This window comes from Pholis gunnellus (assembly GCF_910591455.1).
Source record: "Pholis gunnellus genome assembly, chromosome: 20".
Taxonomy (NCBI): domain Eukaryota; kingdom Metazoa; phylum Chordata; class Actinopteri; order Perciformes; family Pholidae; genus Pholis; species Pholis gunnellus.
The window spans coordinates 16,559,140-16,585,097 of NC_136547.1; the positions used below are offsets into that span (position 1 = coordinate 16,559,140).

The 25,958-nt window shown below is 44.5% G+C and overlaps 2 protein-coding genes across 2 annotated transcripts in view; both read right to left on the bottom strand.

Annotated features, from left to right (window-relative positions):
- The window catches only part of bmp6 (bone morphogenetic protein 6), a 39,448-nt gene extending 31,730 nt beyond the window's left edge, over positions 1-7,718 (bottom strand). The window contains exon 1 of the mRNA XM_079181652.1: positions 7,075-7,718. Coding sequence (XP_079037778.1) covers positions 7,075-7,483 — 409 coding nt within the window. The 5' untranslated portion in view covers positions 7,484-7,718. The remainder of the gene's footprint in view (positions 1-7,074) is intronic.
- A 3,466-nt stretch (positions 7,719-11,184) lies between these two features.
- LOC306712061 (enoyl-CoA hydratase EchA19) lies at positions 11,185-25,848 on the bottom strand (the record flags this gene model as incomplete). The annotated part of the gene is given in 12 exon segments (XM_079181160.1): positions 11,185-11,304; positions 11,407-11,477; positions 12,601-12,623; positions 12,625-12,699; positions 12,701-12,734; positions 20,675-20,732; positions 20,821-20,918; positions 24,446-24,482; positions 24,485-24,556; positions 24,559-24,621; positions 24,758-24,956; positions 25,835-25,848. Coding segments are annotated over 12 exon segments (864 nt in total).
- Between the last annotated feature and the right edge of the window lie 110 nt (positions 25,849-25,958).

Sequence of the window (25,958 nt, forward strand, 5' to 3'; positions counted from 1 at the left end):
AGAGACACGTTTGTTTGCGTCTTTTGCCTCTCTTTTCCCTTCCTTGTCTCTCTCTTTCACATATACAAACTCTGTATAGACAAACACAGCCTCCCACAAGCGCACACACACACACACACACACACACACACACACACACTAATTCCAGGTTAATGATCTCCTCTGCGTGGCCTTAACTTGACAGTTAAACACAAGACAAAGGCTGACAGCTTTACGGCGCTTTTAGCAGGAAAGAGACATGCGGGAGTAAACACTCTCTCTCTCTGCCTTGTTTTAAGCACACACACTCAGAAGCACATGTACTGATACCAGCGGTTACAACGATCACTAAACATGTACGCGAGACTACAACCTTTGTTGTAGTGCTTCCTGAGCACAGTGAAAAGTCATGACTGCCCATACTGATATATGAATATTAGACGTCTTTAATATCCCACTTGTGGGGAAATTTGTCGTTGGCTTCACGGACATGCATACACTTATAAGCTGTATATAAAGGTTCAAATTAAAATACAGTTTAAAAAATAAAAAAAGTAAGACATAAGTGGGCAGAATGGTTGTGATGACAGCGCTAAAATGTAAACAATTAACACATATTTATCATAAAAACAGCAGCAGTCACTAAAATCTAATAAGATAATTTCCATTTGTTTCGTAAGATGACAGGTGATGGAATGAAAGATCTCATGAAGAAGTTTCTCATTGCTGTGGGTACCTTGTATCTAATCGTATATCATATCCTATCCTAATTTAAGTTGGTTTCGACAGCGTTTTGTATCAACGTTGCCATTTGTATTAACTTTGTGGCAGACTAAAATATTTTCAAACGGTGCCTTTTCATGCTAGAATTCTTTTTTCTTCTTCTTTTCGAGTCTGGAAAAGCCTTTAAAACTGGATTTGGACCACCAGACTCTCCAGTGAAACCAACACCGTAATCAATTTGTTTCATACTAAGCCAGTAGCGCAATAGATCATGCATCTGTTTATATGAGCTCCTGGAGAAGGCCATCATGTCAACCTGTTTCTGATCAGCCGCCTCTTGTTGCACAGAACGCGGTCAAGAGTTCTTCTGAGGTTTTACAGGCAGGGAGAAGACGGCGAGTGAAAGAGATACGTAGGGACGGACAGATGCGGGGAGAAAACAACAGATGTGTGAGAGGACGGCGAAGCTCTGCCCCGTCCTGCCTGAAGCACGGCAGAACAAACACAGCAAATTCCTCCATGCCTGCACCCAGAGGTGATAAATGGGAGCAGCGGGGCTCTAATCAGATGTTCCGCCCGGGTTATCCGCTCCGTTCGATAGATCGTTACCAGCCGCGAGTGTGCCGCACTTCACCTCCTTATCTCGTCACGCTCGTCCGTCCCGCGCCACTATCGCTCCCGACTGGAATGTCCTGATGAGGACGCGAGACAGCACACGGGAGACGAAATGAGGACACAGAGAGAACAAACAAGGCAAGAAGGTGTAATCTCTGATGCCATCTCGTCCAGTTGGAGAGTTATGGCGTGAGAGGGAGAGATATCATCGTGGGTGGGTGGGCGCGGGGGCGGAGGAGGGATGTGTGCGTAGCTGGATGTTAAGAGCAGGGTGTGTGACAGAGAGGACTTCAAGTGTAAATGGAATGCTCGCTTATAAATGGCTATCTGCTGACCTTAAGGTCAACGAAGCCTGTGTGTGTGTGTACATCTCCATCTATGCATACGGCCGCAGCAACAGGTTAGCTGCGTCAATGCCTCCACCTACCGAGGACAACACTGACAGGAGTCATGCGCATACTCAGACACACTGTGAGGACAATAGAGTTGTCCTGTAACACCTCGTCTTTTACGACTGGACTGGAAAACACATAATCGGGTTAACCAGAGACCGTTTTCCCCCACGTCGACCCTATTTCTGTCTTGAGGCGGCTGTGTGTTTTGCCAAAGAGCTTGACAACCAATACAATCCAAACATGAGGAAAAAGGAAGCACTTTAAAACACTGTAACTCAATGAGCAGAATTATTTGTATATCTTGGGCCGTTCTTGAACATCACTGCAAGTTCAGGCGAAACTTGTAGCGGCAGTGAAATATCCGATACTGTAAACAGATGAAAACAAACACGGAGGTTTGTAGTTTGTTAATGTAACTTTTCTCACCATTGCAGGAAGGTTTTCCGACTGCCAAGTTTACGTCTCAGAAAAGATCCTTTAGTCCGCTGCAGCATATCTTGAATTCCTCGCTCGACTTCTGGCTAATATTGTTTACGGTATGCTGGAAGTTGAGGTGAAGTGACGGGTGGTCCCTCTGTTCTGTTCTGGTTTCTGAGGCTTTGCAGGAAGTGTTTCGAGACGGTTTAGTGAAAATGTTCCAAAGCTCCCCTCTGCATCAAACAACTGACTCTTTGATCGAAGCCAACTAATTATTTGATCATGCTGGGGCTTTGGGACACGTTTCGCTGCAAAGGAAGTGGCTTACCTGGGCTAAGGCGCTGAGAAATGCAGCCAGGCATCATAAGACAAGGAAAACAGCCGCTTAATAAGGGCATTTCATTTCAGAATAAGCCCAGGGCTGTCTGGACCCGGCTAATCTCCCGAAAACCCGCTTCTTAAAGCTTTCTGGCTTGTTTTGCCCTTAAAGTGCGGGAGGTAGGCTAGTAGAAAGCTTGGCTGTTGACTTAGGTAAGAGGTAAAGTGACAGCTCAGCTATAGCCACGCAATGGGGGTGTGCAGAGACAGAGGGGAGAAGAAGAAGAAAAGGAGAGCAGTCATGATGACAGACGAGTGCACGAAAGCATTAAATAAATCGCATAATATTTGAGCTCCAGGAGGCCGGTATGATTTAACTCTGCTGACACGGGAACAGCCTTAAAATGGGCTGCAATAATGAATGCGTCTTGGGCAGATTGGATAGCTGTCCGATATCAAAACAGTATATAGTGTCTGTCCCCTGTGATGATAACTACAGTGACCCTGAAATTACACTGAAATTCGCCGCCAATCTCTTTGTCACATACAAAGTGTTTCTGATCCCTGATCTGTCCGACCACTGGATGATCTGTAGGGGCAAGATAAAGGCCTGCGAGGCGGTTCAGAGGAGTAAACATTGGGTCTTGCTCAAAGTCAATCCAGCCAATTTATAGTCGTTGTTAATTGTAAATATATACTGTGAAACTGCAAAGTCTTTCAGTCGGTACCAAACAGCTTCAGGTGCAGTAAAACCATCTTCTGGATTAGAGTAGCAGACCATGACTTTAGCATTTAGCCGGGGGAAAACATTTATGCGTTTATTAAAACTCATCTGGATTTGATCCAACAATAAGAGACTTGAAATGACAAGTGTCAATAGAGCCTTTGAACAGCAAACAGGAGGGCGTGGGTCAAGCTTACCTGTTAACAACGAATGGGTATTTAAAACTGTCGGAAAAGTAGAACAAGAATGACTTCAAAAAAAAAAATGAATGGAGGGCAAACACGCAACGGGAGCTTTGACTGCGCTCCGGGCCAAGCCAAGCTCGGAGAAGCCTCCGCACCTGTCTGTCTGGTTGGCACGGAGGAGCAATGGCAAGGCAAACTCATCACAGTTAAATTCAGATGACACAGGAACAACATTTGGAGTTCCTGTTCTGCAACCCGTGAAACCGAAGCCATTTCTGTGCATCCTTGACTCACCACAACCGCGAGGTAACAGCTCAACCACGAAAACTGAAACCCGATAGGAATAGCTCATTTTCCCCTGCAGGCTATTATAGCCCTCACGGTGGCTGCAGATATTTGCTCAGCAACGTGTCTCATTAATTGAGTGAGCAGTGACCTCTTGTATTTGTTTTCCACTGAGATGCTCCTTAACAATATTGGTCAGTGTCTCCCCATTCACTCCACAATATATTACCTTGTGAGGGATTTATAGAAGGTCTGTGACAAGAGACCAGCATGCGAGAAGGGTAGGTCATCCGTTTTCCACTAAAGATGTCTCAACTTGAGTTCTTCCACAAGATTAACATGAAAAAGACGCATTTGTGTACAGAATACTGCACAGACTTCTCTGGATTTCCTGCACATATACTAAATTACATGTATGTGTCTCTTTAAAGATGCTCTGTTTCCTCTTATAAATGAAATGGTGAAATGACTTCATGTTTAAATTCAGTGTGTGCCACGAGAGAGACCCCGGGCCTCGGTGTCCCGTGGAGTTTTCTTGTAAACAAACAAAGGTTGTGTTTACATTCAGAGTTAATCACCAAAATGCCCTGTGTGCATTTTCTTCTTCATAAAACATTTGCAAAGTTCATTTTCAAGTATTACTGTATCATCCTGTGTCGTTTACGTCCATGTTTATAGCTTGCCGTTTTCTTGGCTGCCTTTGCAGCAGCATTACAGCATATCCATCACCTGTAGATCAGTGGGACTGTAAGAAGCCACTGACAGGAATGTGTATTGCATATGGCACGGAGGTAAACAAAACAGGGACTCGTTGGTAGGAAAACAGCTCCATCGCGCTACTAGAGGTCTGAAACCCCACGGGGAACCTTCGACAGCGGCCGCTGCACTACCCGAGGACCCTGCCGTGCATTGGGACATGTCGGGAGCTGCAGCGCGTCACACAGCATGAGTCATTCAGCACAGAGTGTCACTTCACTGGACCTCAGTGGAAAGCAGGAACGTCCGCAAGGCAAACAGTGATGCACGTGCCTTTTTCTAGGAATGAAGATGAAAAGGGAGCTGGAAAATGTGCTTCTCGACCCACAATTTGAAGTTTTCCACCACTTGCTTCAACTCTTTTTTTTTTTTTTCTCAATGGGTCATTCTGAACAAGTGATGAAAGCTAAGGAGAATGGATGACTGAACAAGAGGTGTACATAAATCATGCAGAGGGTGGCGTGGGGGAGGCATATGGTTCACAGAGAGCACTCGAGACTGGATGTAACGCAGGGGCTCTTAAATCTATCCGAAGCCCAAGAGAATCCCCTCAGAAAATGAGCTCTCTATCTGCGCTACTGCCGCAGCTGGCTGTGAAAGACATCAGTTCACGCCGGAGCTTAAATCACTGTCAGCGTTTTATTTGCCGTGGGTCAGTTTAAAGTCTGAGATTCTCACATCTACACCCAGGGAGGATTTGCTGATGTAAGGAAGGTGACTGCAGTTTTAAATCAGATCAGCAGTGTAAACGGAGCCGCTACATTCTTCTTTGCTTTGATTTGGTTTCACAAACACAGATTACGCGGTGAAGGTGCCTCCCGGCGGATAAATCTGCTCGAGGCTCGGCCTGTTAATCCTTGCGCCACATTTTTCATCGCTCCGGACAGATTGTTTGTCTTCTTCGCATTTCTTCTTTTCATTTATCTTGATTTTAATTTGTAGTTTCACTTTGGCCACACATGACATCCAGATTTTTAGGCTGGTTTAGAAACAGGAAGGACCACCCAGGAGCGTTTCGGGCCTCTTTCTATACTACAGCTTTCTAAAATCGCTCCAATCGAGCTGGAGACACATTAAAAACTAATCGGATGGCGATGACACACGGTAGTCGTGCAAGGCCTTATTTGCAAAGCAGATGGAAAGCCTTGGCCTGTCCAACATTAATTACAATCACATTCGGGGAGGAAGCCGTCCCTCCTCCAGGGCGGTTAGGACTCTGTGTACGGCTGGAAGAGATGGCAACCTAATCCCCCGGTCACCGCAGAAATCTGAGGGAATCGTCAAAAGATGCACAGGACGTGATTAATCAAAGTCAAGAGCCAGATGTGCAACAACACAGTATAAACCCAAACTGACACAGCACAGGAACACCAGAACCACAGACACACAAACACCACGCCGCCCCACTGTCACACTCCCACACAGAAGCCAACAGAGTGGCTTCGATATTCGAGACCAAAGCGACGGCCTCCTGAATATCTGGTTTTCATCACTGCATGTTGCAACACCAATACTCAGGGGACCAATAAGTAGAGAAACTTTTTTTTTTTTTTCTAACTCCAAAACTATTTCTCTTCTTCTTCATGTGCAGTACTGAGTCCCTATTAAATGGTTTATAAAGGTGAGGTATGAAGTATTTCAAGGACTTCCTGTTTCAGTAAAACTCAGGAAAAACATGAGCAGTCATTCTTCAGCAGAGATACTTTCTCACTGCTCTCATGGCCGCATCATGACAATGCCCCCGAGTTCCCAAGAAGAATGACAATCAATCTGGATTTAAGCCTCCTTGTCCACCAGCGCCTCTGTTTATCTTCAGGCGCTTTGTTTAGAGTCTCCCAGTAAACACTGGAGCTGCTAATGGAAGGAAGGCCTTTGGGCTTTTATGTCCCAAGCTCGTTATGATTAAAGTGTCCCTCTTTATCGTCACTGGAGCTAATTAAAGACAAATCTGCTGGAGTAACACAAACAACGCAACGCGATTTACGCACAGAAACCGCAACTCGCCGCGCTGGAGGTCAACAGCGGGAATAGCCCTTTATACACAAATACCAGCGGTGATGGTTGATGACTTGCTGAGGATACAAGGTCTATTTTCCCCCGCGAAGACATAAATCATGGAGTAGATTGCGCAGCAGGACTGACCACAAAATGTCGGTCCTATAAATGAGCCGCGGAGGGCCAATCTACCCGGAGAGAGGACGTGCAACAATAAATTACCCCGAAACAATACAAATCTCATCAGTTTGCTAACCCGCAGAGGAGATGAGGGAGTGGGCTGTGTGGCCTCTGTGCGGTTCACACAACGAGCTATGGGACATTACTGAACGTGCGTTCTGGTCTGTTGTTCTATCACCCTGTGTTTAAATTAAAATGTGGGTCAACTCCAAGTGTCTTCAAAGTCCAATGTGAAAAATAAAAAATATATTATTCTAAGATGAACATGATCCATGCGTAATTTCAAAAATCATATCCCCATATATTTACAACATTTTGTCGTGTAAGTTTTTTCCTAGCGACCCTCCACTTCAACCTCACTTAAGCCAAACACCTGTTCACCCTTATTTCATTTCGCAAAATGAGATTTTCCATTTGATTTATCGTAATAATAACGTGAGAACAAAAAATAAACATCTCACAGGAGCGCAATTACGCACTCCTGTAATTCCAGCTAACTTACCTAAGTTAACGAAGCTCATCACCATATCTGCGTCGTTTAGAAAGGCAGTTTCTTGATATGTGGCAAGAGGCGGACTCTGCGTCGTCCGCATGGACTCGTACCGGTCCAGGATGCCTTCGACTTGGCTTTTCTCCTCGCTAGATATGGTGTTGTATAAGTCCAACATGAAAAGTGGAGCGGAGTTGTATTTCCCGTGTGACAGATGCGGTCTCGGTCTGTGCGGCAGCCCGAGGATGGACAGGATCTCCTTCTGCATCTCCCTCTTCTCGTGCGTCCGCAGCCGCCGGTGGATGAAACCCGGGTGCACTTCGTTGTTTCCATCCAGTGAATAATTACTCCCCGCGACCAGGAACATGCAGTAATAGGCGCTCCACCACAATCCGACCAAGGCAAGCCAGCAGCTGTTCATGGTGTTGCCCCGCTGTGCTCTCCGGAGTCCCAAGTGTGTCTGTCTTGGAGCTTTTTAAGTCAACTATCCAAATGTAAAAGAGGCGTAATGGTAACCAAACGTCGGAGCGCGCAGTTATCTGTCACAGCCGCGGATCAAAAGCCAGAAAAGACTCGCGAATCAAGCCATTTGAAATACTTCCTAAAGAGAAATGTGCAAAATAGTGTCGGTCCTGCTTTCATTTCTGATTCCCGTAGCGCGCTGTGCTGCTTCAGGGTAGAGTGCACCATGAGAAACTTTATTGTGAGCGCTCCGGTAAGTCGGTCAAAACACACCGTTTGATACGACGTTCACAAATAATAGAATAAGTCCACTGACCGAAGCCATTTTACTTAAGCGGATGTGTTTGCGCTCCCAAAAAAATAACAAAACGTTCCAACGTTGCGCACTGACAAAAGCCGCCCTTTAATAGTGGAAGTAGTCTCGGCGACGCTCACTTACTCCTATGAGCTGAGTACGAGAGTCTAACAGGAATCAGCAGGTTGCAGTCCATAATATGCGCGCGCGTGTACGTATGTGTGTGTTCCGAAACCGCCCACTCCGTGCGCACTTAGCCAGAGGTGGAGCTCTTCAATGCTACAAGGACAACTCCAACATCATATTTCCATATTGTGTTCGCTGCAGAATAACAGCCCGTCTATTCTAATTTAAAAAAAGCCAAGTTGATCTACTTTGCATTGGTATTGCTCATAATGTTCCTGTTGCGTTTTATAGTTTTCTGCAGCTGGCCTGTACAGATTATGTTCCCAAAAGGTTACACTTTTGTTTATGCTCGGGTAATTGCGCTTTCTTGCAACATTTTCCGCCTTTTGAAAAAGTCCTCACTTCAACGAAATTGTCAAATCTGCTATAATGGAGCGTGGATTGCATCTTCACACATCCAGAGTCAAGGTGTTTTCCCACCCCGCCGAAGCAAGACTAAATGTTGCCCAGTTGAGGCACGACCCCTGACGATGGAGTTGGAAACAGCAAGCAATGACGCACAGCAACCTGCAGAGGAGAAGCGACCCGATCTCCTTCAAACACTACACAAATAAACGGTCTTCGTTTTCTAATTAATCTGACATCTTAGCACTTCAAATCTAAACCAGCTGCAGGATGGAGCTGCCCCTTCAAGTCACCGCCTTTGTTGAAGGTGAACAAATTGCAACAAATATATACTGCTATACAGGTGTAAAGATATTTTAAAATTACAACACTATCTAGTGCCAGCAGAGAACAGCTGAACATGAGCCACAAATCTCTAAGTGAGACGAAAAGGAATACATTCAAATCCTTATTTCCCCTCTCTCCTTCCTCTTCCTCCCATCATTCCTTTCACCCTAACCTGTGTTATGTCTTCACGGCCCCTTCAGACTGCGATGGTCCTGGTGATAAGGTCCAAAGGTGTCCATATCTCTCGGTGTCTCTGCTACTGCTGCTGCTGCTGCCAGAGCCAGTATCTTATCTGCATGTGAAGAGTGAGAACCAGCATCAAAGCTTCACGTACCACCAACAAACACACACACACACACACACACACATTTATAGCTCTTAGACTAAATACAACAGTTCGCTCTCATGCAGCTCATAAACCAAATCTCATATTACAACTCAACATAACGTTTTTGTTTTCCCTTCAGCACAAATCCTGTCAGTAGCCCACAGAACGAAAATAATGTGCAAAGACTTGGATCCTGTTAGAGACAGCATTGTGCGTGTACCTGTGTGCGTATGTGTGTTTGTGTGTGTGTGTAAGAGATGCAACCGAGAGATCAAACTCTAAAACAACAGAACCAGGACTCTGAAGGACGGCATTTATCAGATTCTTTAGTTTTTCTTGGACTCAAAATTCTCATTTACTAAAATGAGAGCTTAGTCCTGATTTAGTGGTTGAGCTGAGTTTGAGCAAAAAAAAAAAAAAGACTTCTTTCATTGGCAATGATACAGTGAATGGTGAGTTTCATCAAGATACCTCTTGGCTCTGGCACTGAATACAGAGACGGGGAAATAGTCATTTTGCGGGTAAAACTATGAAAGGAAATAGGGGATTTTTACCACCTCATATGAGTCAGCTCACGGTGACAAACATCCATGTTTTAAACACTTGATGGGCCATTAACTTTGGGCACATTAAACAAACACAAGTCACCACAAAAGCATCCAACAGCTTCTTCTTCCTCCTCCTTGGTGCTCTCCAGTGCTAGCATAACATTCCTGTGATAAACAAGCTGCACACGTTGGGCTGAAAATGATTGAAAAAGGCGCTTAATACTTCAATATGTCCGAAACATTTTACTTGACATTAAGCAACTGTGTGCGTGCGTGTGTGTGTTTGCGTGTGTGCATCCCCGGAGGCAGAGCAGGTGATGTGTGTGTGTGTGTGTGTCTGTGTGTGTGTGTGTGTGTCGGGTGAATTGGAAGTAGAGGGAGGAGGAAACATTAAACAGAGGTTCTGTGTCCTGTCATCACACTGTCTAGACAGGACACCTCCTAGACCTAATGAGGTCTTTGTCTGCCTGTATCTATCTCTTTTACGCACATACACACACACACACACACACACACACACACACACACACAAATATCTCCATACATCTTGGTTTTTGTTCTTTTCCAGTCGTCATTTGATACAATATTATTAAAGAGCATTAAAAAAAACTTCAGGAAAGAGTTCACACAAACTCGCACACAGAGGAGAATCTTGTACTCGTGTTGTGTGCTCCAGTGCGATGCACACACGTCTGTCTGGCATGCAAAAATTAAGGGGAAGCGTGCTCCAAGACCATAGGAATGCTTACACCTGGCACAGATCTGACAAGAAGCGCTGAGTCCTCTGCAATAATTACAGCATATTGCTATGGTTACTGGGTCGCACGCACACGAACGTACGTCTCATCCCAGTAATCCCAAAGCAACAATGGCGAGCTGCTGCAGGTTTCGTGCTTTTGATGCCTTTTTAATCTTTTGTGACGGATTTGTTTTGTGTTCACAGCCTTCCTATAGTTCTGCATCGCCCAGCATAAAAGAAAGATATCTCGTGATTCTACTTGATGATTTGCTTTGAAACGAAAAATAAAAAAAGGTGCAAGACCATTTATGTATATTTATAATTAATAACAAAAATGAGTTTGGTTTAATCAGCTTGGGTTAAACCTAGTTTTGGTGAAGACTGATACGTGTGCTTTGCATCAAGAAAATGAAAGTTGACGTCTCAGTCTGCTCGATGTGGAGCTTCTATTCCCTCCCAACCATCAGGGTCCGAACTGCCCTCATTTTAAAACAGCTGTGCACATGTTGTTACGTGAAATGTGGAGCTTGGGGACAATAATTGCAAATCGTGGCTTTAAAATATTCCTTACACTAAATCTACCTTTAGTGTTTCTGGTATTTTAAATGTAATTTCTCCAAAAACTATGCTTATTGCTCACAATAGCAACTCAAAACCTAAATATTTGAACTTACAAATACAACAGGGTGAATGAAGGGAACATTCTCAATTAATTATAGTGCTGTTAGTCACTATATCTGATATTTAGGAGTGACGCTTTGGATAACAAGCTGATATGGTTGGCTAGGAAATGCTTTATCTGAAAACAAACTCGAACAGATGCATCAGATACCGTCTAAAAGCAGGAGACCTCCAACATTAAGGCATCTGGATGTTATAGATCACCTGAAATTCATAAAGCCTCTGCAAACCAAATCCTCTGAGACTGCTCCTCCTCGTCCTCCTCTTCTTGCCTGGGTGACTCTGATTCTGATTGGATGAAAGGAATTCCGTCGATCTCATCCTGCTTGCTCTAGAGACAGAAGATGACAGATCAAACCAATTCTTTAAATGTTTTTGAATGTCAGAAAGTTCACAAACTTGAGAGGGCAAATGCAAAAAGGCAAAAATGTACCTGTGTGAAGGAGGGACACTGCCGAGGGAAGGAGCTGATCTGCTCTGCTAACTGCAGGGCTGCCTGTAAAGCTGTACAGAACATTATGCGTACACATAAGAAATGCGTACAGGTTAATCTGTTAATAACCCTCTTTCTTATTACAAAAACCAAGATCGCCAGCCCTTCCCTGCTGCTTCCATGACACTCCGCTTCCTCGCCCACATGAAAGCACTTTCCATAGGACTCGTCCGGATGAGTCCTATGGAAAGAACTACGCCTCATGATGCCACACTTTGATGCCCTGTGTGTGTGTGTGTATGTGTTGGTGAGCTGCTACTTCTTCGCTCTCCTCTGATGTTAAACCCGCGCTAAGTGATCATCCCTCAGAGAGGACAATTAGGCCGAGGCTTGACTGTGGGAAGAGGAACTTCCTAAAAGAATTAAGCTAATCTTTTGCTAACGTCTAAGGAGAGAGGGGGGGGGATTCGCACATGGAAAGGCTTTTTTGGGGGATTTTTTTAGGATACGGGAGCGTTCACGCGTTAATGTTAAAACAGGAAATGCCGTATTGAAACGCATGCATAACTTTATCCTCAGACTGCTGCTTGAAGGAGAGAGGACTGCTGATGGTGAGTTGTGGCTTCAGTGCCAAATTAAGAAAACAGATTCTCTTCTGTCTGATCTTACCTACAAGACAGTTTCTTAAAAGCTGCGTTTCCTGAATGAAAATGGGTCACGGGCCTGTTTGTCGGTAGTGTCTGCATGACTGGTCTTCACGGTGAATAACGATTTCTACTACCCCCACGCAGAGGACTTCCAGCCTCCCACATATCTGGTCTTCACATCTCTACCATTTCCCATCAAATGTCCTATAATACCAACTGCAATACACTGTAAACACACCTTCAATATTAAAACTCTGGCTATATTTCACTACCACGGGACAAATCCACAAAAGCAATGGCAGTGAAGTTTTTAGACTGATGAAAATGTAATTTAAAAATGATGTAATAATCAGTACATTTAGATTAGGAAATATAAGATTAAGTACAAAAAAGCCTAAGAATCTCACCAAGCATTCAATACCAACTTTCAAAACGCAACGCGATGGACACGCTTTGGTAGGTATTCGTAATGTATTGAGGTGTGTGACACCCAGCCCTATCCATGATGCAGCACTGATTAAAACAGAATCTAACATAACTCCAACACCTTGGCCATCAGGAAGCACTCTAGGCAAAAGCATCCTGTGCTCCAATGGGTCGTCCAGTCAGAATCAGGTTGAGGGCTCCTGACTGACCAATGAGACGCGAGCCGCACTCTGCCTCCATCAATCAGGGGAACTCCTGCAAGAAGATGGGATGAGAGTTCAGTATTGATATACGTCTCTTTGGTACATGTCGTATCAGTCTGATATGTTGGCACAAAGAGACCAGTGCATTGATAGTTGTTAGTCGGTCAGTATTCGTCTTTTATCAAGAAAAAAAGGCAACTATTCTGTTGTTGGAACTTCTTGAATGGGAGCATTGACTGCATATTTCGGTTTTACAATTTTGTAAATCTGACATCTTTGGGCTTTGGACAAAACAAGCATTTAAAAAGGTGTCATCTTGGGCTCTAAGCAATTTTGAAAGACTGTTCTCTTGATTTTGCAAGCTAGAAAATGGACAGACTGATGGATAACAGCGCTATGCTGTTATCCATCAGTCTGTTACTCTCGAACATTTAGGAAATGTAAAATATTTCCAGAATGCGTGAATCAGACAAACACTTGGATTACTTAACTGTGAAAGGTGAAAGGAAACGCAGACCAGTGCACCGGTGTAATGGGTTCAGGTCTCTTAAAACTGTGTGAAAACAGCCAGAGAAACGTATAATACATAATATACTGCTGGCATTAATCTAGGTTACAGCTGTCGGGGGAGCAACATTTTGAAACAAGTTTACTCCTCGACTGTAACTCTGCTTTCTTTCTTTCTTTCAGTCAGAACGTGAAAACTCAAAGCTCCTCCTTGCTCTCAGTCTCTCTGGACACATTTACATTATTACTGGGTGTACCACAGAGAGAGAGAGAGAGAGCAAGAGAGGGATAGGAGGGAGAAACAAGAGCAGAGAGAGTACACTGCAAGGGTACAGTAAGCTTCTGGCATCTGTCCTAATTTCTAAAGAGCACCAGCTGGAAATGGCAAACTCTCTACCGTTCAGCGCTCCCCAAGTTCCACGCCACAATCCCGACTCCCTAATTCCTCCAAGTTGCTGATTCTATTTGACCGCCCCTTATTGAGAGCACATGTGTCGGACATGTTTTCATAACCCCAAATCATCATGCTATAGCTTTCAGGGGTTTTCTCCCCCCTTCTTTCATTCTGCAGGGAGTCGTGGAAATACTGTGATTCTATTGATACTATGCAAGCCACTCTCTTTCTCCGTGCCGTTCGAACGAATTAAAAGGGAATACATGGAATACCAGCGTTAATACCCATTGCGACCAATCCAAGGGCCTGGTTTGGGTTCACACAGTCAGCACGTATGGCGCTCTGACAGACAGAAGACTGTGATTAGGTGAGGAAGGGGGGGGGGGGCGTTACGCTGTCTGCAAAACACTCAATACACTCAATTTTTCATCCCCCGTTACAGGAGTGTATCCTAGTGAAACGTAAATCACAGAGTGTACGGCTGAGCACCCAGCGCCGATGAAATGCAACATAAAATGACAGCAGAGTTCCTTTCGCTGCAATTCAACTGGAAGAATAGCACAGACCCTCGCAGGGCAGGTGTGTGTCTGGGTGCGCGAGAGGTTCAAGGCCTTTTCAATATTTACTGAGGCAACATTCGGAGAGTGTTTTCAGCCGGTTTTGCTCCGTGGAGCTTTGTCTTGCACCACATGTGACTACACACACTTACACGCACAGGAGAATTCCAGTACAAGTATGTCTGTGCAACACACACACACACACACACACACTATCCTTAGTACAGTGGTTCACAACCTTTATTGTCTGATGTGCACCCACAGCCCGTCCAGATGAACTCAGCTCATTAATAAATGACTTTTAGCTATTTCAACCATTTTTGCAATTTTAACAAATTCTATTTATACCACTTATCCATGACTTTTAGATTATTCAACCATTTGTATTACTTATGTATTACTTTTACCTATTTGAACCATTTTAAAACACGCTAAATGTACCATTACTTATCGCTATCCATTGAATCATTTATTGATTATTTTAGCTTACTATTTCGACAGTACTGTCATTACCCTTAGCCATCTAGTTCATCCCATTTCCCTTACTTTTAGCCATCTAGTTCATCCATTTTTTCCATGACTATTTTAGCTAACCGTTTATCATTGCTGCAGTCGTCAGCAACAGATGGTTGATCAGCGCAGAGAGCTTCTCCATGTCGTGTCCAGCACTATCACCCTTGATTACAGCAAAAGACAGAAAGAGGAAGTGAAAATAAATGAGAAAGAGACAGGAGGCTGCCAGAGAACAGTGAGAGGAAGACAGAGCCTGCCTCTCTAAGAGGGATAGATAAAGAGCCAGGTTGACCTCCGGTCTGTCTGTCTTTGGTGCTGCTGTTGGCACCATCGCTATCAGCAACCGGAAGGATCTCCCTTCTTATCCACAGCACTCGTCTCCAGCACCTCCAGCCCTCACCCTCCTCTCCCCGTCTGATAGTCCCGTCTCTGATGTGTCCCGTTCGCAGGAATCCACACAGACCTGCGCTTTGTGCCACATGAATGGGAGCCGAGAGATTGGAAGGGACTCATTGAAGTAGTTTTAACTCAAAAGGCATGTTTGGCTTGAAAGAGCGGCGACTTCTGATCCCCTATTCCAAGTTTCACCGAGAGGAAAAACGCTTGGCAGTGATCCTGATACAAGATAATCAGTTTGCGTCCGCAGAACAAAAGCCTGGATTTGTCATTGTTGTTGTTCAGTAATGAGCTTCACATTTGGAAAGGAGCCCTCCGCCGTCTTGTTCAAAGCAGATAAGCCCAGTGTCAAGACTGTGGCTTGTTATTAACAAGGCTGAGCATGAGTCAGCAGAGCCTATTGTTTAATAACTAAATATAAGAGGGGGTTCTCTTCCTGCATCACACGGCCGTCACAGCTTATCTGACTGACCTGAAGGAGAAGGAACCTTGTATTTTATCTATTTTATATATATTTGAGTCATCACAAACGGTTTCTGTTTTTATTACATTTTTCAATAATATTTAAATATATTTTCTAAAGAGATTCTTTCGGTCACATGTAGTTATGAAACAACGCTCTTAACTACTATAACTTGTAATGAAAGGACAGTAAACTAGAAAAATGTAACAAATAAAACAACAAAAGCTGCATATCAGGCCTGATTGCATCCGTAGGCTACATATGTTGGTACTTTGATGTACTTAAGTAGATTTGTCTCAAAATTACAAGCATCATTCAACATGTAAAATCAATTCAGACAGCAGTTATTTAAGAGAGCCCCAATGGCAGCCATCATTCCCCCTGCTGAATCCCTACCAGCTTAAAGGCTGCTGGCTCTGCCGTTGACCTCTGACCTCCTCTGTGCACTTGGGAAGCCCAAACAGAAAAGTCAGATTTTTCTACACGGCGCTGGTCCTCCGATGGGAGATCACACTCCGCGGGACGTCACATCCAACATCTACAGCCATTAAAAGCCTGAGAACAGAGTGTGAAACACGACACACTGGGGTGTTCTGGGTTGCTGCTGGTGCTGCTGGTACCCTCACCACATCAAAGCGAAACCCACTACAATGGCCTCCCATGAGGGTAATGCGATTAAGTTTGATGTGGATTAACGATTTCCGGACAACTCCAGACTGAAATGGACGGAGAGAAAAGAGCAGACCTTCAATCGGAGGCTCACTTTGGATACTCGCTGGGAATGAAGGCAAAATAGCTGCACTGGGCTGGGTCACACATGACACACACAGTTAACTTGATTTCATGTGTTTAGCCCACGGAGTTAACGCCAGGGCTGTGTATTCTTCAGTTTGCAGAGCACTGTTATATGAGACCACCAAGGCTGCAAACGGGGGCCTTAAACCATGAAAACAGGACACGCGGCACCTCATAAGAAAGCAGAAAAAGCACATTAGATCCTAGCAGGAAACCCAATGAGCCACGCTGATATCTCCAACCAAATACCTCGATATCGATATTGCAACAATATTGTAGGGTTGGTGCTTTCACAACGTATTTACACAGTGAGATATTTGATAAATAATCATCAGTAATGTGGATAAAATCACTCAGTGGGTAAAGGCAAATAATACAACCGCTTAAATTGTCTGGTAAATTCAGACAATGGAATCCTTTTACTGTAATGCAGCCTTTAAAACCAGGAAAAGAAGACGCTTTTGCAATACTACGATATCCAAAATCTAAGACGATATTTAGTCTCATATCAACATACTATCGTTATGTTACCCAGCACTGGTACAATGTTTCAAATTATTCTCGACATGATACTCTTCAGATTAATACGAAGCGTTCTGCAACTGGTTCTTGGCAATCAATTTATCCACTGAAAATGTTGACCCCTGCACCCGACCGCCCTGTCCAGTCAGTCTTTATGGAAAAGCCTGCCGGTTTTTGAAGCGCGATGATGTAATCGCTGGACGATGTCACTCAGTTTCAGACTGACTGAGCGGGTGTTTGAATTGGCCGCTGGTATGTCAGCTTTGGACGGAGGTTTGACTTCCATTCAACATGTGGCTTCTTCATATTTGGCACTCTTCGTCGGTCCCTCGTCCCGATAGAGACGGGGCTTTAAACTGTGAAGACCAGAAAGGTAGGAGACACTGACGTGACTGATTGGTGTGTGTGTGTGTGTGTGAGTGAGTCTCCACTTCAAACATGGAAATCAGAGGAGTACTATAAGACGATCCTGGCCAACTTCCATGCTTGCCTGATTTAGCTTCACCATTTAAAGAAAAATCCTTGAATGAAGTATTACTGCACTATTTTAAGTTTCCTTTTCCGGTGCCAACTTCTTTTTTTTTTTGTTACTTTGTGATGTTCCTCTGGGTTAAGGAACCAAAATAACATCAGGGAATTAGGTAAGCACGGTGGTTTTTCATTCAGTTCTCTCAAAATCCAAACGAGCAGTAGACACTAATACCAGACTCCTGTGACGCAACCATCTCCTCCTTCTCATTTCCTCCTCGGCGAGGCGGAGGGGCCCCAGACAGGAAGCCGCAGGTTCAGCAGCCAATCACGTGCCAGAAAGCTGTCAGATCCTTATGGTTGCCATTGGCCCACATCAGAGCAGCGCAGCGAGCCTCTGAGGTTTTCTTTTTTTTTTCTCTTACTCCAAAGCCACCAGGGATTCCCTCCGGCTGCTGCCATCTGTGCCCAACCCCAAAACGGTTACAGAATTCAACCATTAAAAGGAAATAATCTGTAAGAAACACAGGATCTTTAAATAAACTGTGCGTCCCACAGAGCAGCGCTACTTTTGATGTAAATGGGGAGGGAAGTTCGGTTTTCAATTGTTTAATATTGGGCAAATGCACTCTTTTTCCACTGCAAAAGTCAGTTTCTTCTTCTAAACTTAAAGTCTTATGAGAAATGCAGCCCTATTAAATTGTGTTAATTTAAACTACAGGCTTGGGAAGGTGAAGATGCTTGGTTGTGCAGCATACAACTACGCAAAGTAGGGGCATAGAAATGCTAAAAAAAGAACAGCAGCCAAAGCAATAATCACTCTGCTGAATGCACATCTGACAAACCACAGTGGTTTCAACTAAACTGGGGGGAAACGACGCAAATGTGTTGACAAACAAGCCTGAAGACGTGTGGCAATCAAGAAGCAGGGAACTAATTACTGGGAGGAAATGTGCAGCTTAATGTGTGAAAACCACAGTAAAGCTCATTTCTGCCTCCCGATACATAGTTTCGAGCTGATGGGAGAGGTTTGAGTGCAGGCGTCAGATTCATTTCTCAGACGAAGAGTCTTGAATCGGTTGAAAGAAGTTTCTCAGTTTGTGTCCAGAGACGCACTGAAACTAGAAAAGGCACACTCAGTAGAGTGCAGATCTACTAAAATCAAGTGCGTCTGCAACGACCACTGCCGTGTTGTGAGATTGAATGAATACAACCCATAATTGGCTAAACCCCGCATTTTTTCCAACTATATGTGTGTAAAAGTGAGGTTGACGTGCCGTTAAAAAGGCAAAGAATAACTGCGACTCTGGCCGCAGAGAAGCGGCTGAGTGGCGGCGATGCACTCAGCTGTGTGTGTCACTGTAGCGGCCCCTAACGGCCGGAGCCTGTTCAGCGTGGGGAGTGAGGCGAGCCCATGTTAGCATAAAACAGGCAACAAGAGAAAGCGTTTTCAGAAAGTGTGAGTCACCGCCAACCACCAAAGCATGCAGCCCCATAAGTGGGCACCCAGAAATATCATTCTGTTTTGCTGCAAGTGGAATGCAAGATGAGGGTGCACACACGCACACACGGACGCCATCGCACGATTCTCCTGCCGGAGATAATTACAACCCTTGTATTATACGTCTTCTCCCGTGTCAGACTCCCCTGATCTGCACCGTTTCTGTCAGACAGCCAAGACGCCGCTTGAACTTGAACGCGTTATTAGTGGCCCGCTCGCTCACTTCTCTTGGCGAGATTTGGATTCTAACTTTTTGGTGAGGCATTCTTCAACGGATACTCTAAATATACACACAAATAAATGACAGAGCTAGAGGACATGTGCTATTGAAACACTTTGCCAAACATTGTAATAGAAGTGGTTATCGTTACTCAGTGCAGATACGATTCCAGAGTTTCAGTGCTGTTGCCAAAAGGATCATTTCTTCGATTTGTTACTTCTGCCACTAACAGCTCTTAGACTTGCCAGCAGACAGTCTGGGAGGACGGACAGTCAGACAGACAGAAAGACAAGGGCACTGCCAGGATGCTCTCCTGTAAATTACAGGCCTGAGACGATAAGCCCTGCATGTTTACACTCTAAATCTAGTACAGCCGGTAAATTATAGTACAACAGTTGTATTTTAAACCCTCTAGCAGCATGGCAAAAGCAATGACAGCTACACGAGAGATGCTGCAATGGTCCAACGCGAGACACTTTTACATAGTGAAGCACACCGCGACTTGCTGGGATCAGTATTAGTATCAGTATATTAGCTGGAAGTGTTTACAGCAGAACATCCAAAGTACTTGTTCTTTTAAAACTACAGCCGAGTCAGCGGGCAAAGCGTGCCAGTGTAAGCTGCGAGACGCCGAAAAAAGGGAAAAAAGTTGTTTATGAGGAAATTGTGTGACATAAATAATACGTAAGCCCTGTTTGGCCCCGCAGTGGAAACCTGGCAGAGGGTCGCTTCCTCTCCTACTTATCAAGACTGCCCAGCAGACTCTGGCCGCGATGCCAAAAGGTCACGGCCACCGGTGTTATCGCACTGCGACTCCGTCCTCGCGCACAAACAAGAGGAGGCTGGGGGTGATAACAAGAGGACGCAGTAGCGACGTTGAAAAATAGAAACGGCGTCGACTTCCCGGCGTTAGGGCACAAATGATGTATGCAAAGGAAAACACGAGGATACTTTCATGGACAGATATAATTAGATGAGCAAATACACAAAGAGAGGGGGGAGCAGAAAAACAGAGAATAAGGAGGACGAGAGATAGCAGAACTTAAGATTATAAGAGCAATATTAACAGTAGGAGAGAGAAAAGACAAGCAACACACTCATTGTCACTCGAATTAGAAGAACCGCAAAAAGAAGCAGTCAAAGTAGCTCGAGTAGCAGCAGCATGAACTATTGACAAGGGTAAAAGATGTACACAAAGAAGTTGTAACTCTCGTAGTTCTGCACCTCCTTCGTTACCGCCACTGAGTTGCGTTTGAGCAAGGCCCTGGACTGCTTCCTGTAGAACATATCCACTGCGCAGCACATTGTTAAGCTTCTCTATACGAACGTGTATTTTCACTAGCTTTGATCCCCCATGGTTTATCGACTAAAAATATTCTAGACGTCAAACTGTCAAACAAAAGAGCAACAAATGATCCCACGTTCTGGCTGTCGCTGAACAAATGATGCACTGTGTAGTCTGCAACGCAGCGCTATAATTTTCTGCACAGGAGGTCCACTCAATCCAGAAGACTTCACATGCAATCCAAACAGACTCTGTGGAGGCTGTAGTTTCAGTAGCTTACAGTACATCATTTATCCCATAATCCTTATTTCTTTGTCACGTGACGGCTGCGTGCAAGAAGCGACAACAATCAAATCCTCACCACTTCCTACCAAAGCCCTCGAAAATATTCACAATCACTACCAACCACGTCTCCTGGTTTTTATATTTCTGTGGAAACATGTAGTCCTCAATTAAGATCATAAGAAAATGTAGATACAAGCCTCACTAGCGAACACGCAGCCCAAACAGCGCTCGCCATCGGACCGGGACCCTTAGTGACATCTTGCTCCAATTTGAGGGAGGCCGTGTGATTGGCCGGCTCTCTCAGATCATAACCAGCGCAGAAATTCCCTCCTGGAGGAGACCACAAAATTACAAAGTATGGCAGCTGGAAAGTCGGGAGAGGAAGGGAAAATGATGAGGATGAAAAAAGTTGGAGCCGGAGTCCGAGGGCTGCAATTTGGATAGCAGCTTTGCTTTTTGGGCTCGCTGGCACACGAATGCTTCTCTTCCCTGAAGAGCCCAAATCCAATGCATAGTCGCAAATCACGCATGTGCTCACACACACACACACACACACACAATATCCTCATTAATGGAAGACTAACATACTCCAACCACAGCCCCTTCCGTTGGATTCATGCGGTAATTACAACATTACCCAAGAGGCCGACAAACACTATGTCACAGGCTCAGGCAGAGACTCATAAAATCCTCCTCTCTCTCCGTAATGTAGCAGTAATGAAAATGATTATAACAAACCAATGTGTGCCAAGCAACACCCATCAACTGGGAGCTTTGATTACAGCTGTGGGTCAACGCAGGGCAATTATAGAGAAACGGTGCGTCACGCTGTTTATGGGAGCAGCGATGTGACAGAGCTCCCTAAAGCCCTTTGTCCTTGTAGGAGAAAACAAAAAAAGAGCAGAAGCTATGAAGAGGTGGTCCGTTCGTTCACGGAGGACCTTAAAGCGTTATTTGGAACAGACAGTTATCTCAGCAATGACTGCGACACTGAGACTTGTGGGGTCATTGTGAAAAAATAACACCTTTTCTTTTAACACTGAACTGTTTTCAAAGGAACCGTGTGTTCTGTAGAAAGTACACGATCGGACCAAAAGGTATGTGGACAGTTACGTCCGCCCTCACTTCAAGCCTAACAAAACCTTTCATGTTAAAATGTGAAATAAAATCTGTCTCGTCATTAACCTGGTCAAACAAGGACATCCAGAACCACCGATGGAGAGTCACAAATAGACATCGCTTCATTTTAAGGGGACACGAGCCAAAAAACGTGAACTTTCAAACACGCGTGTGTTTAAATTTGAGGCAGGAGTGAAGACCTGTTCCTGTTCCAACATGAGGCATGTAAATATAATCAATGCAGAAAAATGTCCCCCGTGACTGCTACACTGTCATTAGACTATGATCACTCATGCATTCATGGCAGGATGATTCTGTTGTAGTTGGTTGGGGTGGAGCTCTTCAATTATCTTGTATCAGAGTGCAGATAATGATTGTTTACATCATGGATTTATTTGCCGATTGTTTTCGCCATTAAATAATTGGTTGTTTGGTTTGTAAACATTTTCATAATAGTGAGAAATACTGTCACGTGTTTATTTTGTCCAAACAGAGATACAAAATCCAAAAGTATTAGAATAATTAAAGGAAAAGCAGCAAATCCTCAAATGAAATGATTATCAAAATAGTTGTCAATTGATTTTCCATCAATCCACGAATCCTTTCAGCTGTACTTGTATCTACTGTTGGGTAGTTTAATTTATAGAAATGTTATAAGCTCTTCACACATTAAGCAAAAACTCTAATTTGCAGAGCAACTACTGACTTAAGATGTGGAATAATTATAAGGAAGTGAAAAGTACAGCATGTCCCTGTGAGATGTAGTGGAGCTTGTGCCATGAAAAGAAAAGACTCCAGTAAAGTACAGGTGTGATTTGTACTTTTACTTGAGTGAATGTACTTTGTTACATTCCACCACAGAAACCTGACCTCAACTTGGTTCAACATCTTTGTCAACAAACTGGGAACATTAACTGTTGTCTCAAAGAGATTAGAATGTATATCCCAAATCCTTTTTTTGGGGAATTTGTCATTTGACCTCTAACAAACATTTTAGCACTGTCCGGTGTGTTTTTATGGGACTAGTGAGACATCAAAACACAGACATCAAAAGTGGCTTCCGCTGAAGTGACACAGCTTGATCTAAATCCTACATGACAACAAACATCCACAGAAATCAGAATCCCAAACACATATCTCCAAATATGTGCCGGCATATTCAAAACCTAGTTCGAAAAAAAACATGTCGACACTGAAAAACGAGAGCTGAGAGAGTGATCGTGCTGAATTTGAACTAAATGGATTCCTTGTGTTTTCAGTCAAACTAGCCTCCCTGCTCGCCATCTCACAACACAGACGGGCCGCTAATCGCCGCTGAAGGTCAGTCTTCTTGTTCCAGCGGAGCGGCAGTACAGGACAACCTGCTGACAGGAATGTGTTGTGGGACGATTAAAAGCACATTACAGACATAGTGGGAATAACAGAAGCGCCACTTCTGCTGGGACGACCTACTGGGCCGCTCACTGCTAACCAACTCGAGCTAATTACTCACACACACACTCACACACACACACACACACACACTGTTTTCTGTTCACAGCTGAGACTAGTGGCCCTCTGCAGCCGCCATCTGGAGAGGCTCCAACCTCCGAAGTACCAAAACAAAGTATATGCTTGTCTCTCTTGAGGCCGCGGTGCCCTTTGTACAGCGGACAGGTTGATCCAGGTTGAAGACATTATTTCCACTGAGGGGGAAGGAGTCCATTCAGCGTGTGCGATGATTATTTTGAGAGGTATTAGGAGCCGTGGCTTGATTTCTGGCTTTTTGGGAGGCTGACACGGCGCAGGCCGCCTCACAGGTGTGCGAGTGTGGTTTTTTTTCCCTGCGTGTGCGCTGGTCAGGTCACCCCGGTGTTCCGGATAGATCGAAGGACTCCCAAGGAGCAAAAAAGGGGGCTGGAAAAAAAAAAGATGCAGAGGAAGAAGGTGGCGGAGAGACGACAGGTCGAGTATTGAGGACGGAAGGGAGGCTGGAGGGAAGAGCGGAGAAGTTTCAACGACTTTCACCTGACTTTCTATAACATCTATAGCATCGTAGCTATTCTACAGCCTGTTCTTCCTTTCTGGTTTGCGAATATTTGTATAATGTTTCCTTAAATTATTAAACCAGGAAGTCAAAAAAGTTGTAAAATAGATTCTCACATTCAAAAAGTGCCTAAAATTCTCTAACTTGCAGAGACGATGACTCAAACCAGCGGAGACTTACTGCTCCTGGCCAAGAAATTGTTCCAACATAATACCCCGTACCCCATAAAACCACAAGGTGTTTTCACACTTTGGTTTTTGTACAGATTAAACAAACAAGATGCAATAATTATTGGAGGTTGACAGGTGCCGGTAAGTGGATTTTGGTACCTTTGCACAGAGCCGGGATAGCAGTTTCCCACCATTTCCAGTTTTTGTGGTAAGCTAAGCTAACCGGCTGCTGGTGGTAGTTTCATATTCAGCATGCAGACATCGATCTTCTCGTCTATCTCTCTGCATTAATCTATTTATTTTAGGTGCACTGCTCTCAGAATTTCATGATATTCCTAATAAACTGCAAAAAATAAAATGAGGCACAGATGAAAGAGGAAACACACAACTAAGGAAAATGACTGAGGCTGAAGACGACTATTTGGCCTCTAACTAACAAAATCCCTCCGCAAGATGTAAACCAGGTTCACACTCTGTAGTACGTCAGTATATATATCTGCAAATGTTCCCCCCATCCATTCCATCTCTTACCATTGTCTCGCCTTTCCCCATGAGGAACGCCACGTTTGAGCCCGGGTCACTTGTGAAAAGGCCTCCAGCTCTCCACGCAGACGCCTCGCTGTCTCCTGGTTCGCCGCATTACGCACCTTGGGGCCCGGTTTATCGCCGCGGTAACCACGGACCCCCTGCGCTCCGTGGCCACGGTTCTGCACCGCAACTAATGACAGAGAATGATAAAGATGCAGAGACTGAAACCAATATGGACCACGACACTTAGAAAGAGGCCGACCCCGGAGACGTTAAGTTTAACCTCCACAGCGGGAGGGACGGAGATGGAATGCAAATGGTTTTACGGGGACCGACTTCACGACACAGACGGTGACAGACAAACGATGGAAAGGTCTGGGGTTGAGGTGACCGCCTTGGCTCTCACTCTGGGTGTTTATAAGAGTGTGCCAGTGGGTTGTGGCTTGAGGTTGCAGCAGGTAGTTGACCTGGCATTGTTTCGGGTAATCCCAGGGAATCCAGCTGTCAACCGCAGGCCAGAGGCAACTGCATCCAAGAGAAAACAGCACGGAAAACAAAGCCACTGGGCTCACGCAGGCTATTCTGGGGAGCAGCGACTGCTAAACAAAACCCGGTGAAGTGATGCAACGTGGGACGGGGTGGGGGGGGGAGAGAAAAAAAGCCAATTTGTCTCAAGCAGCACTTTCTACTCTGCTTCACCTCAAACAAATTATCACACAGTGCAGTGTGCGCAAGGGACCACTACCCGTGTGTGTAGTGTTGTTTTCCATTTTATTTACTCCGAGTCTGAGCAACAACACGCAGTGAGCCAGCAGCGCAACGCAGATTAATCATTATAGCATCACATTATAGCATCACATTCATGAGTTTTTCTCATTTGTATGCATTTTAAAGAATAGCTCTGAATTGATGAGTCAATTACAAATGTGTCATCAACTGTTTTGATAATTGAGTAAAGTCTTTTGTTAAGCTAAAAGGACTTTTGACTAAATGAATCAATTACAGTAATCATATCATCAAGTGGGACTGAGCCCTCATTTAAGAGTTTTAATTACACCTGTGCTTGTTCTGTTATGACCCGTCAACGTGTATGTTGTGAAAAGGGTCCATCTATCACGTGATGAATGACGCTTAACTGTGTGGAAAGTGTTTAGGTTGTGAGCGGACAGGCAAGTTAACCTCCTATATTTGTCATTATAAAACTGTGGACACTTGTGTGTTCGGTGTTGGCTCTTAATGATGACGTCTTGCTTTGAAGACCCACAATCCTCACATATATCACAGTTGAGTGTGATGTAGCAGTGATTTGTGTGTGTTCTGACATTACAGAAGCCTCTGCTGCCCCCCACAGTCATTATGAAGTTACTGCATGTTTCCACACATACCTGTTCACGTGTCCTCACCTCACGAATAACATACGGACAACAAACTCTGCTTTATCGAGTTTCTGGAATGTTTTACTGACAAGTGACTGAGCCCATAACATTGGTCAAAGTCAGATTGTTTTCGCGCCATAACGTAATTTAT